Genomic DNA, 16,762 nt, shown 5'->3' on the forward strand with positions numbered 1-16,762 from the left:
CAGAGATGAAGAACGTGTTCTTCAGATGTTCTTCATCTCTGTTGTAATATGTTAATATAAACAGGTCCCCAGGGAGTTGAATCCAGTCCTTGTCTACAGGAATTTGAACAAAATCAAAATATTGTTGATAAATCCACCTGGTCCATGAAGAAGTATGGTAATTGAAAAAATAACATTTTCAGGCGTTGCCTAGTATGTAGGTGAAATAATTCAATTAGATGTATCTCACCCGCATAAATAAAGGTTTCAGCTCTTTAACTTCATAAACATCAACAGATGAAAGAAGTGAAGGAATATAGATATTCAAATATGGGCAGAATGGTGAATGTTACACAGTGTGTAAAGTGGCCCTTAAACCAGCCATTGACAGGTCATAAGCCTTGTAGATGCCTAGACTTGTATATAACCTTCTCTTAAATGTTCTTCATCTCTGTTGTAATATGTTAATAATAAGAATACTTTTATCAACAAATGGCTAACCATCAAAATAAGTTTACGCTTTGATTACAATTATCTATTGTACTTATTAAACAAATAATATTTATTATAATATGTAAATATTATGTATTACCAATTAATAAATAAAAGTATAGAATGAATAAAATATAAATTTGAACGAACGTTGAAATGGTCCTCGCAACAATAAATTCCAGATTGACAGCTGAATTTGTAAAACTGTCTTTTCATCGCCACAAACCATTTCCGTCTCAGCTTAGTGTCTCGTGGAATAGTGACAAACTTCTTTCCCAGTGTTGTACGCGCCGTATTAACATATCTGGGAACTGAACAATATTTGTACCCAGCCATTGTTCGATAATTACAACACAGTAAGCTTTCATTTTAATATCACGGCAGTAAAAACAAAACAACTCGACTGTACTCAACAACTCCCAGGCAAATAGTTCCGTTTTTAGTTTTGACGGATACGATGATACGATACAACACGCGATAAATGACGTCACACAACGAAAATTTGCAAAAGTGTCCGTTTCGGAGCGAAATCAAAAATATTAAATTTTAAACCGCGGTACGTTGCTAAAAGTAATACAAAAAAAAAGTATACCCTTAGAGTATCGATGGATATACTCTTAGAGTATGCCCGTGTTTTTCTTTTTCCCCCCTCTTTTTTATTGATAAAAAAAAATATCTGCATAGAGCCCTAGAGTATAATCTCTAAACATAGAGCCCATTCGTGTTTGTGTTTCTATGCATTTCAACGTTTCTATGGTAAAGAAACTAAAAAATCTGACTTGTGAAATAGCGGTATTTCAGTTTGGGCTGTCAATTTTGATTTTCTTTATAGCGGGCTGGATATCTCGTTCGGTGTAATTGTGTAGTTATATAAATAATGCGTGTGATACTGTCAATGCTATTAATGTAATCCTTAGCGCATAATTTACTGCCCGAAATGGCGGCCAAAATAGACCAAAAGGCATATTTACAAAAATATCTGAGCGGTTCCTCCAAAACTGAAAAAAAGAAGAAAAAGAAGCACTCGAAAGCGAAGGGTACCGGGTGAGCATCGCTGTATTGATCGTATTCTCTTCCCAGTGTCAAGATTGACTTTATAATCTGAATTAAAGTGTTTTTGAAACGTTTTCAATGTGCCATACATAATGTGTTTTTTTCAGTATCAAAATTATTGACGACGATGTTGATATTAGCAAGCTGCGGTCTCTCGATGAGGACGAATTAGATTTGTTGGGTTACAGCGAAGATGCCCCACAGATAGCGGGAATTATCGACGAAAGACCGGATGAAGTTAAACGATTGGAACAATTCAGCAAGGAGAAGTGGAAAGTCATCGCCGAGGTAGGATTTTTTAAATTTTTTTGACGTACTTTCGCCATTTTCTTGTCCGCCATGTTTTTTGAAAATTCAGTCTAGTACTGAGCCGACGCCGACGCCGGGCGGCCAGACTTTGCTTCTAGTTCGAAATTATAGTAAAGTTGCAAAGTGGATCGGGTATTTGAATATGTGTGTGATGTTTTAAACAAACGTTTGAGCTTTGCCATTGTTTATAGGTTTAGCCACATTAGTACTTGAGAGGATATATCGAAATGTCTACGCCTTCATTGGAAAAAAAATTCCTCAACTCTTATCACTTTTGGATCAGTGTTTCTCTGGTATGTTCCAAGCGGTTTTTTAGTATTTGCAGAAGTGCAATGCACTTAGGGTTACAATCTGACCGGATTTTAAGAGCTTAGACTGGACTCTGCCCGGATTTCATTAGAGATCGGATTTTTTACTGACAAGACTTAACACAAAGCAAACTGACTTTTGCGAAGAACTAGCCGAACAGCAATGGGCCTAGCGATGAGACCACGCCGTGCGTATTGCAAAATTGTAGTACTACAGTGTGTGTGAATGAGCTCCACGCACACTTTTTACTATGCGGACACTACAAACGTGCTTTAACACACCGACACAGTTTGTTATCAGACACATTGGCACAATTGTAGCTTTCACGGAGTGTGGCATATGAAGATAGCTCCAATTTAACATGTTTTGAAAAGTTTGCCTGAGTCTTTTGTTTAGTTTTAGTCTGGTAGTTTATTGTATAATTTCAGTCCCCGGTTTATTAGTCTCTACTGTCCTTGTCTCGTTTTATAAGATTGTATATATCTATTTTGGCGAGATCGAGGTATATCAATAAACACAAAAAAGCAGTTGATGGAAGCCCTGGTATTCTCCGTTTTCCTATATGGGGCTGAAACGTGGACAATGCGTGCCTACGAGAGGAAGAGGATCGATGCATTCAAGATGTGGTGTTGGAGAAGGCTGATGCGAGTGCCTTGGACAGCCAGAAGGGCGAATGCATCGATACTGGAAGAGCTCCATATTACAACTCGTCTATCAGTGGTGTGTTTGAGAAGGATACTGTCCTTCTTTGGACATATTGCTAGACGTGAGCCAGACAATCTAGAAAAGACAATAATGTCTGGCCGAGTTGAAGGTAGGAGAAGCCGGGGTAGAACCCCATATAGATGGACTGACCAAATAAAGGTGGCTACGGGGCTAAAATTTGATGAGTCAGTACGTCGGGCTGAGGACAGACTGGAGTGGAACAGACTAATCAGAAGTGTTCATGGTGATCACGATCCTCAGCATTGAGGGACCGACTTGGAAGAAGAAGATATTTATTTATTTGACGGACTTATGCAGTCCATTCTAACGATGGTAAATACAATTTCTTATAATAAATACAGGCACTAATCAAATAAAATACAACTAAATAAAATTAAATCTAGGACAAAAAAAATAAAACTTACTACCTCAAGGCAAGATCCGGCCTATCTTAGTGAATTTTTAAATCTTTAGAGACTTGCACCAAAAAAGTCCAAATCTTGTCTCGAGTTTACAATACGACACAATCAGGACATTGGTGCATGCAAGCCATAGTCTGTGCCGTGTTGATCGAGGAACAGCACATTATTATTTCGCAACCGCCGGATTGAAACATTGAATGCCACTTGTTCCAGTAACGAAGGTACATCAATTAAGCCATTCAGCAAATTAAACATAAATATGGAGCCAATGTTATTTCTATGTTTTTGTAGACTTGAGATTTATAACATTGACTCCATTTCTCCGTAAGCGAGTCTCCTCTCTCGAGGCCAATCATCCATGCTACTTTTCTTAGCAAACAATGTTGCACCGATTCGATATGATTTATCTGGCCTACATATTGTTCTGATATTCTCGTATTGTATCCATGTTTACTACAATATTTTTCAAGTTTTAGTTATTCGTCTACAATTACATCAGTGGCCAATTTATGAATAAATTTTAAGGATTCTAGTTAAAAGAGTTCGGTTATATTGACATATTAATTAATGATATAAGAGAATTATTTGAAAACAGTTTTAAAAGAAAAGTTATTGCTGTGTTAGTTTGAACGTACATAAGGTTTCAAAGGATGTTTTTTTTTATAATATAAATAAATACCATTGTTTTGAGTATGTCCAAATGCTTGCAGACTAGCTGGATTATCTCCCTAGGGAGTTGTTCATATTTAAATTAGTTGCAACAGAGAGGGAAAACATTTTCGAGAAGGGAATATGGGAGGCATTTACTGGGCTTATGACCTGTCATTGGCTAGTTTAAGTGTGTAAAGTGGCCACTTAAATCAGCCAATGACAGGTCATAAGCTTTGTAAATGCCTATACTACCATATTCCCTTCTCGAAAATGTTTTCCCTCTCTGTTGCAACTAATTTAAATATGAACAACTCCCTAGGGAGAAAATCCAGCTAGTCTGCAAGCATTTGGACATACTCAAAACAATGGTATTTATTTATATTATAAAAAAAAACATCCTTTGAAACCTTATTTATGTTCAAACTAACACAGCAATAACTTTTCTTTTAAAACTGTTTTTAAATAATTCTCTTATATCATTAATTAATATGTCAATATAACCGAACTCTTTTAACTAGAATCCTTAAAATTTATTCATAAATTGGCCACTGATGTAATTGTAGACGAATAACTAAAACTTGTAATAAATTGTAGTCAACATGGACATAATACGAGAATATCTGAAAAATATCACATGTAACTTTCTAAAACAAGACAAGGACAGTCGAGACTAATGGACCAGGGACTGAAGTTATACAATAAACTACCAGACAAAACTAAACAAAAGACTCAGACAAACTTTTCGAAAGATGTAAAAAATATTATTTTGAACAACAGAGTATGAATAAAAAATGTAGAAATATTATTTTTTGAAAAATGGGTATTATAATATAAATGAATTTTCAAATAAAAAAACTATGTTTTATTTCTAAAAATTAATAGATTAATTTTGGGGTGCGTCTTACGGTCCGATGCGTCTTCTCATCCGCAAAATACCGTACATACGGTCTCAAAGCATTGAAACAGTTTTTAGGTATGTGGAGGGGATACAGTAGGGGGTGCAGTATTTCACTGTCTTCGGACTGGCCACCTGAAAGTCCAGGTCTGAATCATCATAATCCCCGATCTGCACCCAGTGGGGCACTAGTACCCTATGCTCCTTGAAATATGGTGATGATTTGTAATATTTTTTTTTTAGGATGATGGCTTTACTTCCACACTCTCAGTTCAACAAACAAATAGAAAAATTCCGAATATTGCAAATAAAAACTCAGATGGAAGTGACTCAGATTTAAATCCATCGAGGGACACTCGGGATGTTGACTCAGATCTGAGTCCCCCTAGAAATAGTAAAAAAGATAACTCAGACTCTAATAATTTTCGTAAACAACATGACAGTGATTCTAGTCCGCAACGCCTCCGTAAAAAACATCATTCAGACTCAGATTTGAGTCCCTCTAGAAACAATAGTAAGAGAAGTACTGTTTCAGATTCCAGAGCATCTCGTAAAACAAAAGACGATGATTCTGACTTGAGTCCACCTAGAAAAACCAAGCACTACGACTCAGATTTAAGTCCCCCGAGGAACAAAAGAGATATTCCTAATTCAAAACTAGAAAATGATGACTCAGATTTGAGTCCTCCAAGAGAAAGAGGGGACATTTCTAATTCAAGAAATAAATATAGTAAAAAAAATGACTCCGACATGAGTCCTACTAGACAAAGAGGTGGTGTTTCTAATTCGAGGAATAAATACGGTAAAAATTATGACTCAGATTTGAGTCCTAGGAACAAAAAAGATGTTCATAATTCAAGAATGAGAGACAACAACTCTGATTTGAGTCCTCCTAGAGAAAAAGATGACGTTTCTAACTCGAGAAATAGACATGGTAAAACTTATGACTCAGATTTGAGTTTTCATAAGAATAAACATAAAGTCAGTAGTTCGAGACTGCACAACAGTAAAAATTACGACTCGGACTTAAATCCACCTAGGAATAACGATGCTTCTAACTCGAGAAAGAATGATGCGTTTGACTCGCAAAAAAGTAAATCAAGTGATACTATTTGGAGAATAAAAAGCGCAAAAAAATACGATTCTGATTTGATTCCGCCTGGAGACAGTAAGAGAATTGATTTAAATAGCCGAGAACATGATTCTGATTCTTATAAAGTTCAGAAGAAAAAGAGCCGTTGGTCCGATCCCGATGAGGAACTCGGAGAAAAAATCCTCAAAAACCTGGGCAAAAGCGAGCGTAAAAGCAAAGACGATCGCAGCAGTAGACGAAGCAGCGACCGAAACGATAGATACGGCAGCAAGAAATTCATCGACGAACGGTCGTCTACCAATCGCCAGAGAGCCGACAGAAGTCTAGGGAGGAACGACGAAGAAGGCCGACTGCCGAAGAGGATGGAGCGCACGCTGGATGGGAAGAAAGCCGGGCTGCAGAATGCGAAGCAGATGATGGAGGAAAATTTGGAATTCAAAAGAAGGGAAGCGGAAGTCTTCGATAATCTTTCTGAGGAAGTTTCCGGGAAAAACGCCCAAACCGTGAAAAGAAATCTAGGTAAGTCATTGACTCTCAACCTTAATACCTTAAATACTGTATTAAGGTTCATTCCACGTGTTTGTCGTGACCAGACCAACACAGTGTCCTAAGTGTATCGTACATAGTTTTACCACACATTCGCCTGTGTGATCGATGATTTTGACAGCATTCAGCCTACTTTCATCCCTGTTTTTCCAAGTTCATACTTCGCTCCCATGCATCAAGGTCGGGACCAGGACTCCACTTTGAACTGCTAACTTTGCCTCTTGCGATAAACTTTTCAAAAAAAATTTAAAGCTTTCCTAGTGTGAAATATTTCCACATTATTTACTTTTTTTCTTTATTATTTGAATGTAAGATTTTAACTCCTGTATCTTTATAAAAGCCGTGACTGAAATTGATTAGATGATTTGCAAATTTGAAGAAATCGTAACTGTGACGAAGAGACGGGTATGTCTCAAAACTGGTAGACATGTATACAAATGTTTACCATTTATTGATTGATTTGGTGTTTATTTTGTAGAACTCCATATTTAAACTTATTATAATGCGATCCCTCAGGCGAATGTGTGGTAAAACGATGTATGATAGGTGCACAAATGTCGAGATCCGTGATGTGTGTAAGGCTGAGACATGCATTATTGACAGAATCAAGAAAGGGGTGCTGCGTTGGTTTGGACATGTAGAGCGAATGGACAGCGAAAGAACGGCTGAAAGGATCTACGATGCAAATGTTGATGGATGCAGAAAACGAGGAAGACCGAGAAAGACATGGCACGGTCAAGTCCATCAAATACTTGAAGATGGACATGTCAAAAGCAGGAATAATCGGCATGCGTGCATGAGAAGATGTATGAATGTAGAGGAAGCGAGATCTGTATGCCAAGATAGAGTGTTATGGCGTTCTATCCTCTCTGCCTACCCCTACGGGGAAACGGCGTGATGGTTTGTTTTTTTTTTTTTTTTAAATATATTTGGACCCCTGTATTTAGTAGCCTTACGTGTCATGTACAAGGCTAAGGTACTCGGAAAAAATCGTTTTTGTTTGTCTTGGAAATGGGATGTTCGATCACTGATTTTGGTTTATTGCCTTTATGAGTCCAATCACCATTGTTGCAAAGTTCAAGAACAATGGCGCGTGATAACTACTTTTTACTACAGTGTGGATATCTGTTAAGGATATTCCATCTTTCCTGCATTCTGCTTCAAGATTATGGCGTTGCAAACTGAAAAATGGGCACTGAAATAACAGATGTTCTATACTCTGTGAAGAAATATCATCGCATGGACAATAGTCATCATTCCTTAATTTAAACCTATATAGGTAACTTCTCATAGCTCCGTGTCCGGTAAAAATTTGGGTCGTTTCGAAAGTACTTTGGTGATGATGACGGAAGTTTGCTGCATCAGCCAGCGTTGGGAAAAACATTTTAGTGATTTTACCTGCAGAAGAAGCGCGGTAATGATCCTCCCAACGCTGCTGATGGTTTGTTGTTGTTATATTAGAAATCAGACACTGATTTTTTTGAGACAAAAATTTCGTGACAGTTGTTTTTTGAAAATGCCCTAACAAGGCGAAACAATTGTCACGAAATTTGTTTTTATATTTGTAAAAATAAAATAAAGTGTTCAGTAGACTCAAATCAGTGTTTGATTTCTAATATTATAAACCATTTATTTTTACTTTTGGTACTCATTTTTAAATTTGGAAAAAAACGGACACAACTTATATTAATACCCAATAGGTTCATTCCGAATTTGACATAACCTAATAGAGTCGCCCATATGGAGAAAAACCATTCTATGATTATTGAACACGAAGTTGGCTACAGACTACGGCAAAACAACGGGCCGTAGGTACATGCGTTGAGAACTGCGAGCGCAAACCGAAACCGTCCATTACACATTTGTTGTTAAACTAAAAACCAAACTTAAACCAAACCAAAAATTTGGTTCTATGCAATAGAGCTTAAGGGCATCTCTAGAGAATTATTACCCTGAGGAAAATACCCTATTATTATGATATAACTTTGTCAATCAAATTTTAATGTTTAAATATTTTATGTCTTGGGTTTTTACCCCTTTTTTAGGTAAAAAGGAAACAGAAGAGGACAAGCAGAAAAGGATAGAAAAAGAAGCCAAGGATAAAGAATTAGCGGCTAAATATCACCAGTGGGGAAAAGGGTGAGGCCATTTTTTTGCCATTTGACACGGAAATTTGTCAACCACGCTTTAACTTTTGAGATCTGAGACAAATTTGGGGTGTATTCTGAATGGTGTTATTATTATCATTCGTAATAGGCAGGCAGCCTTTGCTGATGCGCCCATATCTCGTGTACTGCTTTTTGTCCAAGTTCTTCTTCCATCAAAAAAGCATCCAAACGTTCGCCCGCATCTCCCAAATTTTTTCCTCAAAATTTATAAAACATGTTTGTCCACTCAATTTTTTTAAAACTATACGAGTAATTAACCATTTTTTTTTAAGTGTCTAATTTTGACGTTTTACTAAATAGTAACATGCAGTTGACGCATGTTTAGGGAGAACAGTCTTTACATCAATAAATTATGATGCAGAAAGTTTAAAAAAATGGGAATATAAATATTATAACACACATAATGTGAAAAGGAGATAGTTTAAACAGTTATCATAAAAGTGTGAAACAGTCCGCGATGTAGATGACAGTTGAAATTTTGTGGTGCCATGCTAAAAAAAGTGATACCATATAAATAAAATTTCCCAATATTTAAGGGAAAAAATCATTGTATGCATTTTATGCAAATTCAAATTTACATTTTCATTTCAATATTTTTTTTTTCATTAAATTTTTTTGCACCACAACAGGCCAGGAGGCCCAATTACAGTGGTGAATTACATTACAGACCAACCAGGCTTGAGAAAAATCACATTTTAATTTTTTGTGTTCTCACCGGGAATCGAACCCGGAACCTTCCGTGCGTGAGTCAAGCGTCTTGACCACTACACCACGGAGGCCGCATTTTCGTGATTTCAAGGTTAAGTACCTAGATAAAATTATTTAAATATGTGTTTTTTTAACTTCAATAAAAAATAGCACATTGTAGTATTGCTTGAAAAAATGCAAAATATTTTTAATGAAATCATTTGTAAATATGAGTAATCCTCAATCATGATAGTTCTTACAATATTTCTGCAGTATATTGTAACGTTGTAGAAAACAAGTCCAACGTACCCCGTTTTGAAAGCATTTTAGTACTAGATTATAATTCTATGTTGCCTGATTTAGCGCCATCTGACGGCCGCGGTAGTAACTCATCCATACGATATCCGTGCGTTAAAAATAAATTCCTTTTCCATTTGAAAACTCGGGACGAACAGTCCAGCTGTCGCGCAAGGACTCGAAGAGAGGCGACCGCACATTTCAAAAATGTAGTCCTTCACGAAAGGGAACGTTCAACGTAACGTAAGCCTGTTTGTTTTAAATTTATTAGCGAAATTCTTGTAGAGAGAGATATCATATTCTAATGAGATTGTATTTTATACAGGTTCCCCTTTTTCTACCTTTTTTAAATCTTTTTCCATTTTTCCACCTTATTCTATTTTTATTTATTCCACCTTTTATCTTCTTTGTCCGATGACAAAGATTTTACGATGTAGTATATTTACTCCATGATTTGAATGGATCACTAATTATTACGAAGTTTATTCGTAAATACTTGGAAAAGTCGGTGTCAGACTTTAAAGTTTTCTTCAAGATCATGAGACACAAATTAACAAATGCAATGAAGCAGACGATCATTTACTGAATTAAAATGTCGACAAACAATCTTCTGGGAAATCATCAGCTGAGCCAACCATGAGTCCAAATTATATCAACCGAAGACGTCGCATATCGAGTTCCATCTGCGGATTTTATTTTGTAAAATCAACATTATTTCATATCATCTCGAGAAGAAAACAATCAAGAATATATTTCAGTTGTCATTATTATCACGAATATTTTTTTATTTTTTTATTTATTTAAATATTAAAGTAGGGCACACACATCATACATATTGTTATGTGTGTTCTAATAATAACATTGCAAATATATTTAATTTATAAATTGTTTATCACATATGTCTTGACCATTATTTTAAATTTTGATATGTTTTTTTCTTCATAAATATTTTTTTCCATTTCGTAATACTTTTTAATTGTCTAGGCATCTACAGGGTTTATGACCTGTCAATGGCTGGTTTAAGTGGCCGGTTTAAATAAATGTTTCAGCTCTTTAACTTCACAAACATCAACAGATGAAAGAATTGAAGGAATATAGATGTTCAAATATAGGCAGAATGGTGAATGTTACACAGTGTGTAAAGTGGCCGCTTAAACCAGCCATTGACAGGTCATAAGCCCTGTAGATGCCTAGACTTCTATATTACCTTCTCTTAAATGTTCTTCATCTCTGTTGTAATATGTTAATTTAAACAGCTCCCCAGGGAGTTGAATCCAGTCCTTGTCTACAAAAATTTGGACAAACTCAAAATATTGCTGTCAAAGAGTGAGTTGAGAATTTTAAATAGGACTATAAGGTCGGATTTATTTCGACGGTCTTGAAGAAAAGATATATTCAATATATGGCGGCCTCCGTGGTGTAGTGGTCAAGACGCTTGACTCACACACGAAAGGTTCCGGGTTCGATTCCCGGTGAGAACACAAAAATTAAAGTGTGTAATTTCTTAAGCCTGGGTGTTCTGTGATGTAATTCACCACTGTAATTGGGCCTCCTGGCCTGTTGTGGTGCAAAAATAAATAAAATAAAAAATAAACTCTTATAAAAAACAATAAACAACTACAACAGTGTAAGTCACTCTCCAAGAACAAGAGTTAGTCTCTATTTTTGGAGAGTTACAGTGATAACATTTACTAGATGTGTAAAAGTAGATACACCGCAAGACAAATAAATTTACGAGTTCTCAAAAAAAACTAAAATTGACATATAATGAATTATTCTTGATATTTAATTAGTTTTTTTTATATTGTTTGACATATGTGATGACTACTCGTTATTTCAAGGTTAAAATAAAAAATCTTACTCATGAATTGTACTTAGAAATTGCCATTATATATCAGGTATCAGATTACCCGAACCTTAGAGACCCATAACGGTTCATTTATGGTCGAGTGTTTGTGATGGAATAATAAAAGACATGTTATTTTTTAATTCATATTTAAGAAGTAGGTTCTTATCGCTTTATTTTAAATTAAAGTATTTTACATTTAAACATATTTATAACATTTAAAAATATTTAGTACTTAGTGAATTCACCTTTATTTTTTATAACATGTAAAATTCTATTATTTAGAGAAGCGTTAAGCGAATCTAAAATTTCTGATGTTATTTCTTCTTCCCAAACATGAATTAAGTTTTTTTTTAATTCCTCAATGTTTTTTGATTTTTTTTTCCCGACTTTTTTTTTCATAATCGCCCATAAATTTTCTATCGGGTTCAAATCAGGGCTATTCCCGGGCCACGTCAACGATTTTAAGCCAATTTTCTCCTTGAATTCATTGATCTATAAAAAAACAATAAATTATTTATCATGTGGTCACAAAATGCATTTAAATATATATATATTTGTACTCACAGTGCGGGCTCTATGGCACGGCGCAGAATCGTCCTGAAAAATTGGGTCCGCGGTATACTGCGTAATGTCCTCGATTGTTGGAATAATATGTTTTTTTAACACTTTTTTGTACTGAATGGCATTCATCGTACCCTGTACAAAATTTAGAGGTCCTAAACCGTATGCTGTCATGCACCCCCAAATCATCACGTAGGGTGAATGTTTAACGGTTCGAGTGACGCACGACGGATGATATCTTTCCCCACGTTTTCGTCGAACTATCTTTCTGCCGTCTGGACCAAAAAGGTTGAATTTTGATTCATCAGAGAAAACAACATTTTGCCAATCCTCCAAGGTCCAATTCTGGTGCTCTTTCGCCCAATCCAGTCTAGCCTTCTTCATTTTGTCCGTGAGTAATGGTTTCTTTGCGGGACTCCGTGCTTGGAAACCATGCTCCAACAGCCGCCTGGACACTGTTTTTACTGAAAATGTTGATGTGCTGGTAGACTGCACCTCTGCGTGTATTTCAGGTGCCGTTAAAAATCGATCGCGCATAACAATTTTTTTTATTAAGCGATCATCTCGGGCAGATGTCACGCGCCCCCGTCCGCTTCCTTTTTTCCGTTCTATGGATCCAGTTTCTTGGATTTTTTAAAATAAAAACCTCACTGCACCTTCTGAATACCCAACTCGACGAGATATTTCACAATTAGATATGTTTTCTTGCGACAATGTGATTATTTTGGATTTTATCGCAATCGACATTTGCTTTGCACTTTCCATGATTGTTGTGTTATGTTCACTCAAACGCGGGTAAAACAAGACTGTTGAGACATTTAAAAATGTAAATATTGTAGAAAGGTGACACATAGTGTCCTTAATTTATTAAACAAAAGAAAGAGGTATCGATAAAGGATTTCTTAGAAAAAGGGTTCAGTAAAGTCAAGGGGCGCGGTAGCAGGTAAACTCGTATTTTTTTTTGTCTTGCGGTGTATGTGTAGAATTTTTAAAAAACGTACTTTTTATTAAATTTATTGATATATATATATTTTTTTTTTAATGTGCGATATGTGTACTCGGGGACGCCGGAGATTATACGGCTTCTACTATAGCGGCAATTAAAATGCTATTATTTATTCCAGATTGAAGCAAGTGGAAGATCACGAGGCCAATGTTCGCGACTACATGCACGAAGCGGCCAAGCCCCTGGCCAGGCACAGGGACGATCGCGACTTGGAAGACGCCCTGCGCCAGAAGGAGAGGGACGGGGACCCGATGCTCGAGTACATGAGGAAGAAGGAGATGGAGAAAGGGACGCGGGAAGGAGCGCCAGGTATGTATTGTCATATTTTACGTACTGTGAATCCCCTAAATTACGTTTTTTAAGGGAGGACAAACAAAAATGTAAATGGAGGGTTGTGAAAAAAATTAATTCAACAAATTTTTTAAAAATTTATTTTTATTTATTACAACAGCGAGGGAAAACATTTTTGAAGGGTAAATGGAAGTCTAGGCATTTACAGGGCTTATTGACCTGTCATTGGCGGGTTTAAGTGGCGACAGGCGCCGTGGCGCAGTTGGTTAAACGGCCAACTGTGAAACTGGCGTTGCGGGTTCGATTCCCGCCAGTTGCAAGAAAAAAAGTCCAAGAAAGATTTTTTTCTCAATTGGTCTGGGTGTTGTGGTGTATTTTTCATTACCTCCTTCCAAATCCCCTCTATCCCACCTGCTGACAAGCCTCAAAGTAGAGGCTTAGAGGGTTATTCCTTTTGAAAAGAAAAAGTGGTTACTTAACACACTGTGTAACATTCACCATTCTGCCCATGTTTCAACATCCACATTTCCTCAACTCTTCCATCTGTTGACTTTTGTGAAGTAAAAGAGCTGAAACCTTTATCACGTGGGTGAGATTTATCCGACTGAACCAAATCACCTACTAGGCAACGCCTGAATACGCCCTGTAAATAAATGTCTAGACTTCCATATTCCCTTCTCAAAAATGTTTTCCCTCTCTGTTGTAATAAATTTAAATATGAATAACTCCCTAGGAAGGAAACCCAGCCAGTCTGCAAGCATTTGGACATACTCAAACATTGTTGAATTATTTTTTGTTAAAAACATTATGGAGCACTGTTTGAACCATTTTTTTATTGCAACATTTTGAATATCATATTCACAAATAATAAATGGCTGTAAAATGCCCGTCGGCCTCGTGGTGTAATGGTCAGCGCGTTTGCCTAGCAAGCAAGAGGTTGGTAGAGACGTTGGTTGATATGAAATATTTATTTTTAAATCCGCGTTTTCACACTAGAATATTTCATCGTCCCTGGACTGGTACGTTAAGCGTAGGACTGATTACCTTACCTTGTAACAAAATTGATCGAGATATGCCGCGATTGGTGTGCCAATCCAGTGCCCTATGCACCATTAGGTGTGGAAAGGAAATGATGATGAAACAACTTAACACAAGAATGAGAAATAATATACATTAAACCGTTTGTAAAATTAAAATTAAAAATACACAAAAAGGGCGACGATAATTTTGTTTATCAATTTAACTAACCGACAAGTTGGTATAATGATAGAGACTAACTTCAGACTCTTGTGCTGTCAGTTTTCAGTGGGGATTGCAATTTTTTCCGACCAACAAGTTGGTATAATGATTAGAGACTAACTTCAGACTCTTGAGCTGTCAGTTTTTAGTGCGGATTTCAAATTTCTCTGACGTTAATTGCAGGAAATTTTTTTTTTTTTTTTTTTTAAATGTACTAAAAAATTCCAAATTCAATGGGACGACAATCATTATACGTGAATCTTTGTGTGAATGTAGAATAAAATCGAAGTAAATGAGAAAAATGTGTAAATTATTGTCTCACACTAAATTTAAAGTACGTGCAGTGTAATTGACTATTTTGTTTAAGTGTCTAATTTTGACGTTTTACTAAATAGTAACATGCAGTTGACGCATGTTCAGGAAGAATAGTCTTTACATCAATAAATTACAATGCAGAAAGTCTAAAAAAATGGGAATATAAATATAATAACACACATAATGTGAAAAGGAGATAGTTTAAACGGTTATCATAAAAGTGTGAAACAGTCCGCGATGTAAATGACAGTTGAAATTTTGTGGTGCCATACTAAAAAAAGTGATACCATACAAATAAAATTTCCCAATATTTAGGGAAAAATAGTTGTATGCATTTTATACAAATTCAAATTTTTATTTTCGTGTTTTTAAGGTTAAGTACCTAGATAAAATTATTTATGCATGAATTTTTTTAAAATTCAATAAAAAAATAACACATTACTGTTTTGTTTGAAAAAATACAAAATATTTTTAATTATGTCATTGGTAAATATGAATAATCCCCAATCATGACAGTTCTTACAATTTTCTTGCAGTAAATTTAGTATAGTCTTGTACAATAATTATATTTTAACGAAGCTAAATTTTTTTCCATCCATTTTTCATTTTATCACTTCAAAGTTTTCTTCAGTTTTACACTATTTTTGTTGCTCCCTTAAAAAACGTAAAACGGGGGTTTCACTGTATATCATTAATTTTTAACAAAAATAAGTAACTACTGCAGTCCATTAATCTTGCCGCACCTTTCCAGCCCGACCCGCGTACAAGGGCCCCTTCCCCCCGAACCGGTACAACATCCCCCCCGGCCACCGCTGGGACGGGGTGGACCGGTCCAACGGCCACGAGAAGGCCGTGTTCCAGGCCCGCAGCGCCCAGCAGGCCCAGGACAGCGAGCGCTACAAGTGGAGCACCGAAGACATGTAGCCGCCGAGCCGGCTCTGTCGGTCTGCCTGGAAAATACGAATCAAATTGAAACACAATTACGGGTCAGATGTTAGAAGCATCACTTCGCATCGGTCCAACAGAAGCAGTACTACTGATGATCTGATCAATAATTGTATATGGCTATTTAGGTAAATATCATGGTATAAAGGTATATACAGTGATTGAAATTTTTAAATCCCACGAGAAATAAATGCAGGAACTTACCTAAAAACTTGCAAATATGCCTTTTCTGTTATCCATTCCATTCCACTTTTAAGTCAATTTAAAAAAATTTTAAACATGGTTTGTTGATATAAATGTATACTAAAATAACAGGTAATAGTAAAAACTATCCATCTAGCTCGCTTGGGCTATGTATAGCGTGTGAGCTCGCCAATACATGACAGTAAAAAAATTATTGTCTTTGAATTTCCTAGAGTTTTAACCATCGAAAAAAAAGAAGATTGGAAATCAAAGCAACAGACAATTGAAATTTGATGAGTATTATTTTAATAGATTGTCTATTACGGAAAAAATACATCGAGAAATACGCATTTTTATTTATTGTAATAAAAACAGTACAGTAAATTAGAATAAATCATAATATGCTTTATAATGACAATATTAATTAAAATGCAAAAATAACACAAATGTAAAAAACGGGTAGCGATTAAAAATAAAAAATTCCGATAATTTTATTTTCATTTTAAAATAGGAAAATTACAGATATACAAAAAAAAAATTGTAACTAGGCAGCTACCAACACTGTTAAATTTCGAAACACCACGCAAATTTGTATCTCGGCTACGCCATGAATTTCTTATTAAATAATTTCTCACGTCACAAACTCGCCCCTGGGTAGCGCCTGCTAACGTCACTTAACAAAAACATCCTCGTTTTTATTACAATATTTCGGCTACGCCATGAATTTCTTTTTAAATAATTTCTCACGTCACAAAGTCGCCCCTGGG

At 35.9% G+C, this 16,762-nt stretch overlaps 1 protein-coding gene across 1 annotated transcript; it reads left to right on the plus strand.

Annotated features, from left to right (window-relative positions):
- Positions 1 to 1,247: 1,247 nt before the first annotated feature.
- Positions 1,248 to 16,031, plus strand: LOC148284547 (uncharacterized). The gene is made up of 6 exons (XM_088238481.1): positions 1,248 to 1,515; positions 1,632 to 1,812; positions 5,059 to 6,427; positions 8,500 to 8,593; positions 13,141 to 13,331; positions 15,619 to 16,031. Exons 1-6 carry the CDS (start codon positions 1,409 to 1,411, stop codon positions 15,789 to 15,791), a joined length of 2,115 nt encoding a protein of 704 aa, XP_088094607.1. The 5' UTR covers positions 1,248 to 1,408; the 3' UTR covers positions 15,792 to 16,031.
- Positions 16,032 to 16,762: the final 731 nt, after the last annotated feature.

Source organism: Micrasema longulum, unplaced genomic scaffold (genome assembly GCF_059751315.1).
Source record: "Micrasema longulum isolate JH-2025_06_02 unplaced genomic scaffold, ASM5975131v1 h1tg000111l, whole genome shotgun sequence".
NCBI classification, from domain to species: domain Eukaryota; kingdom Metazoa; phylum Arthropoda; class Insecta; order Trichoptera; family Brachycentridae; genus Micrasema; species Micrasema longulum.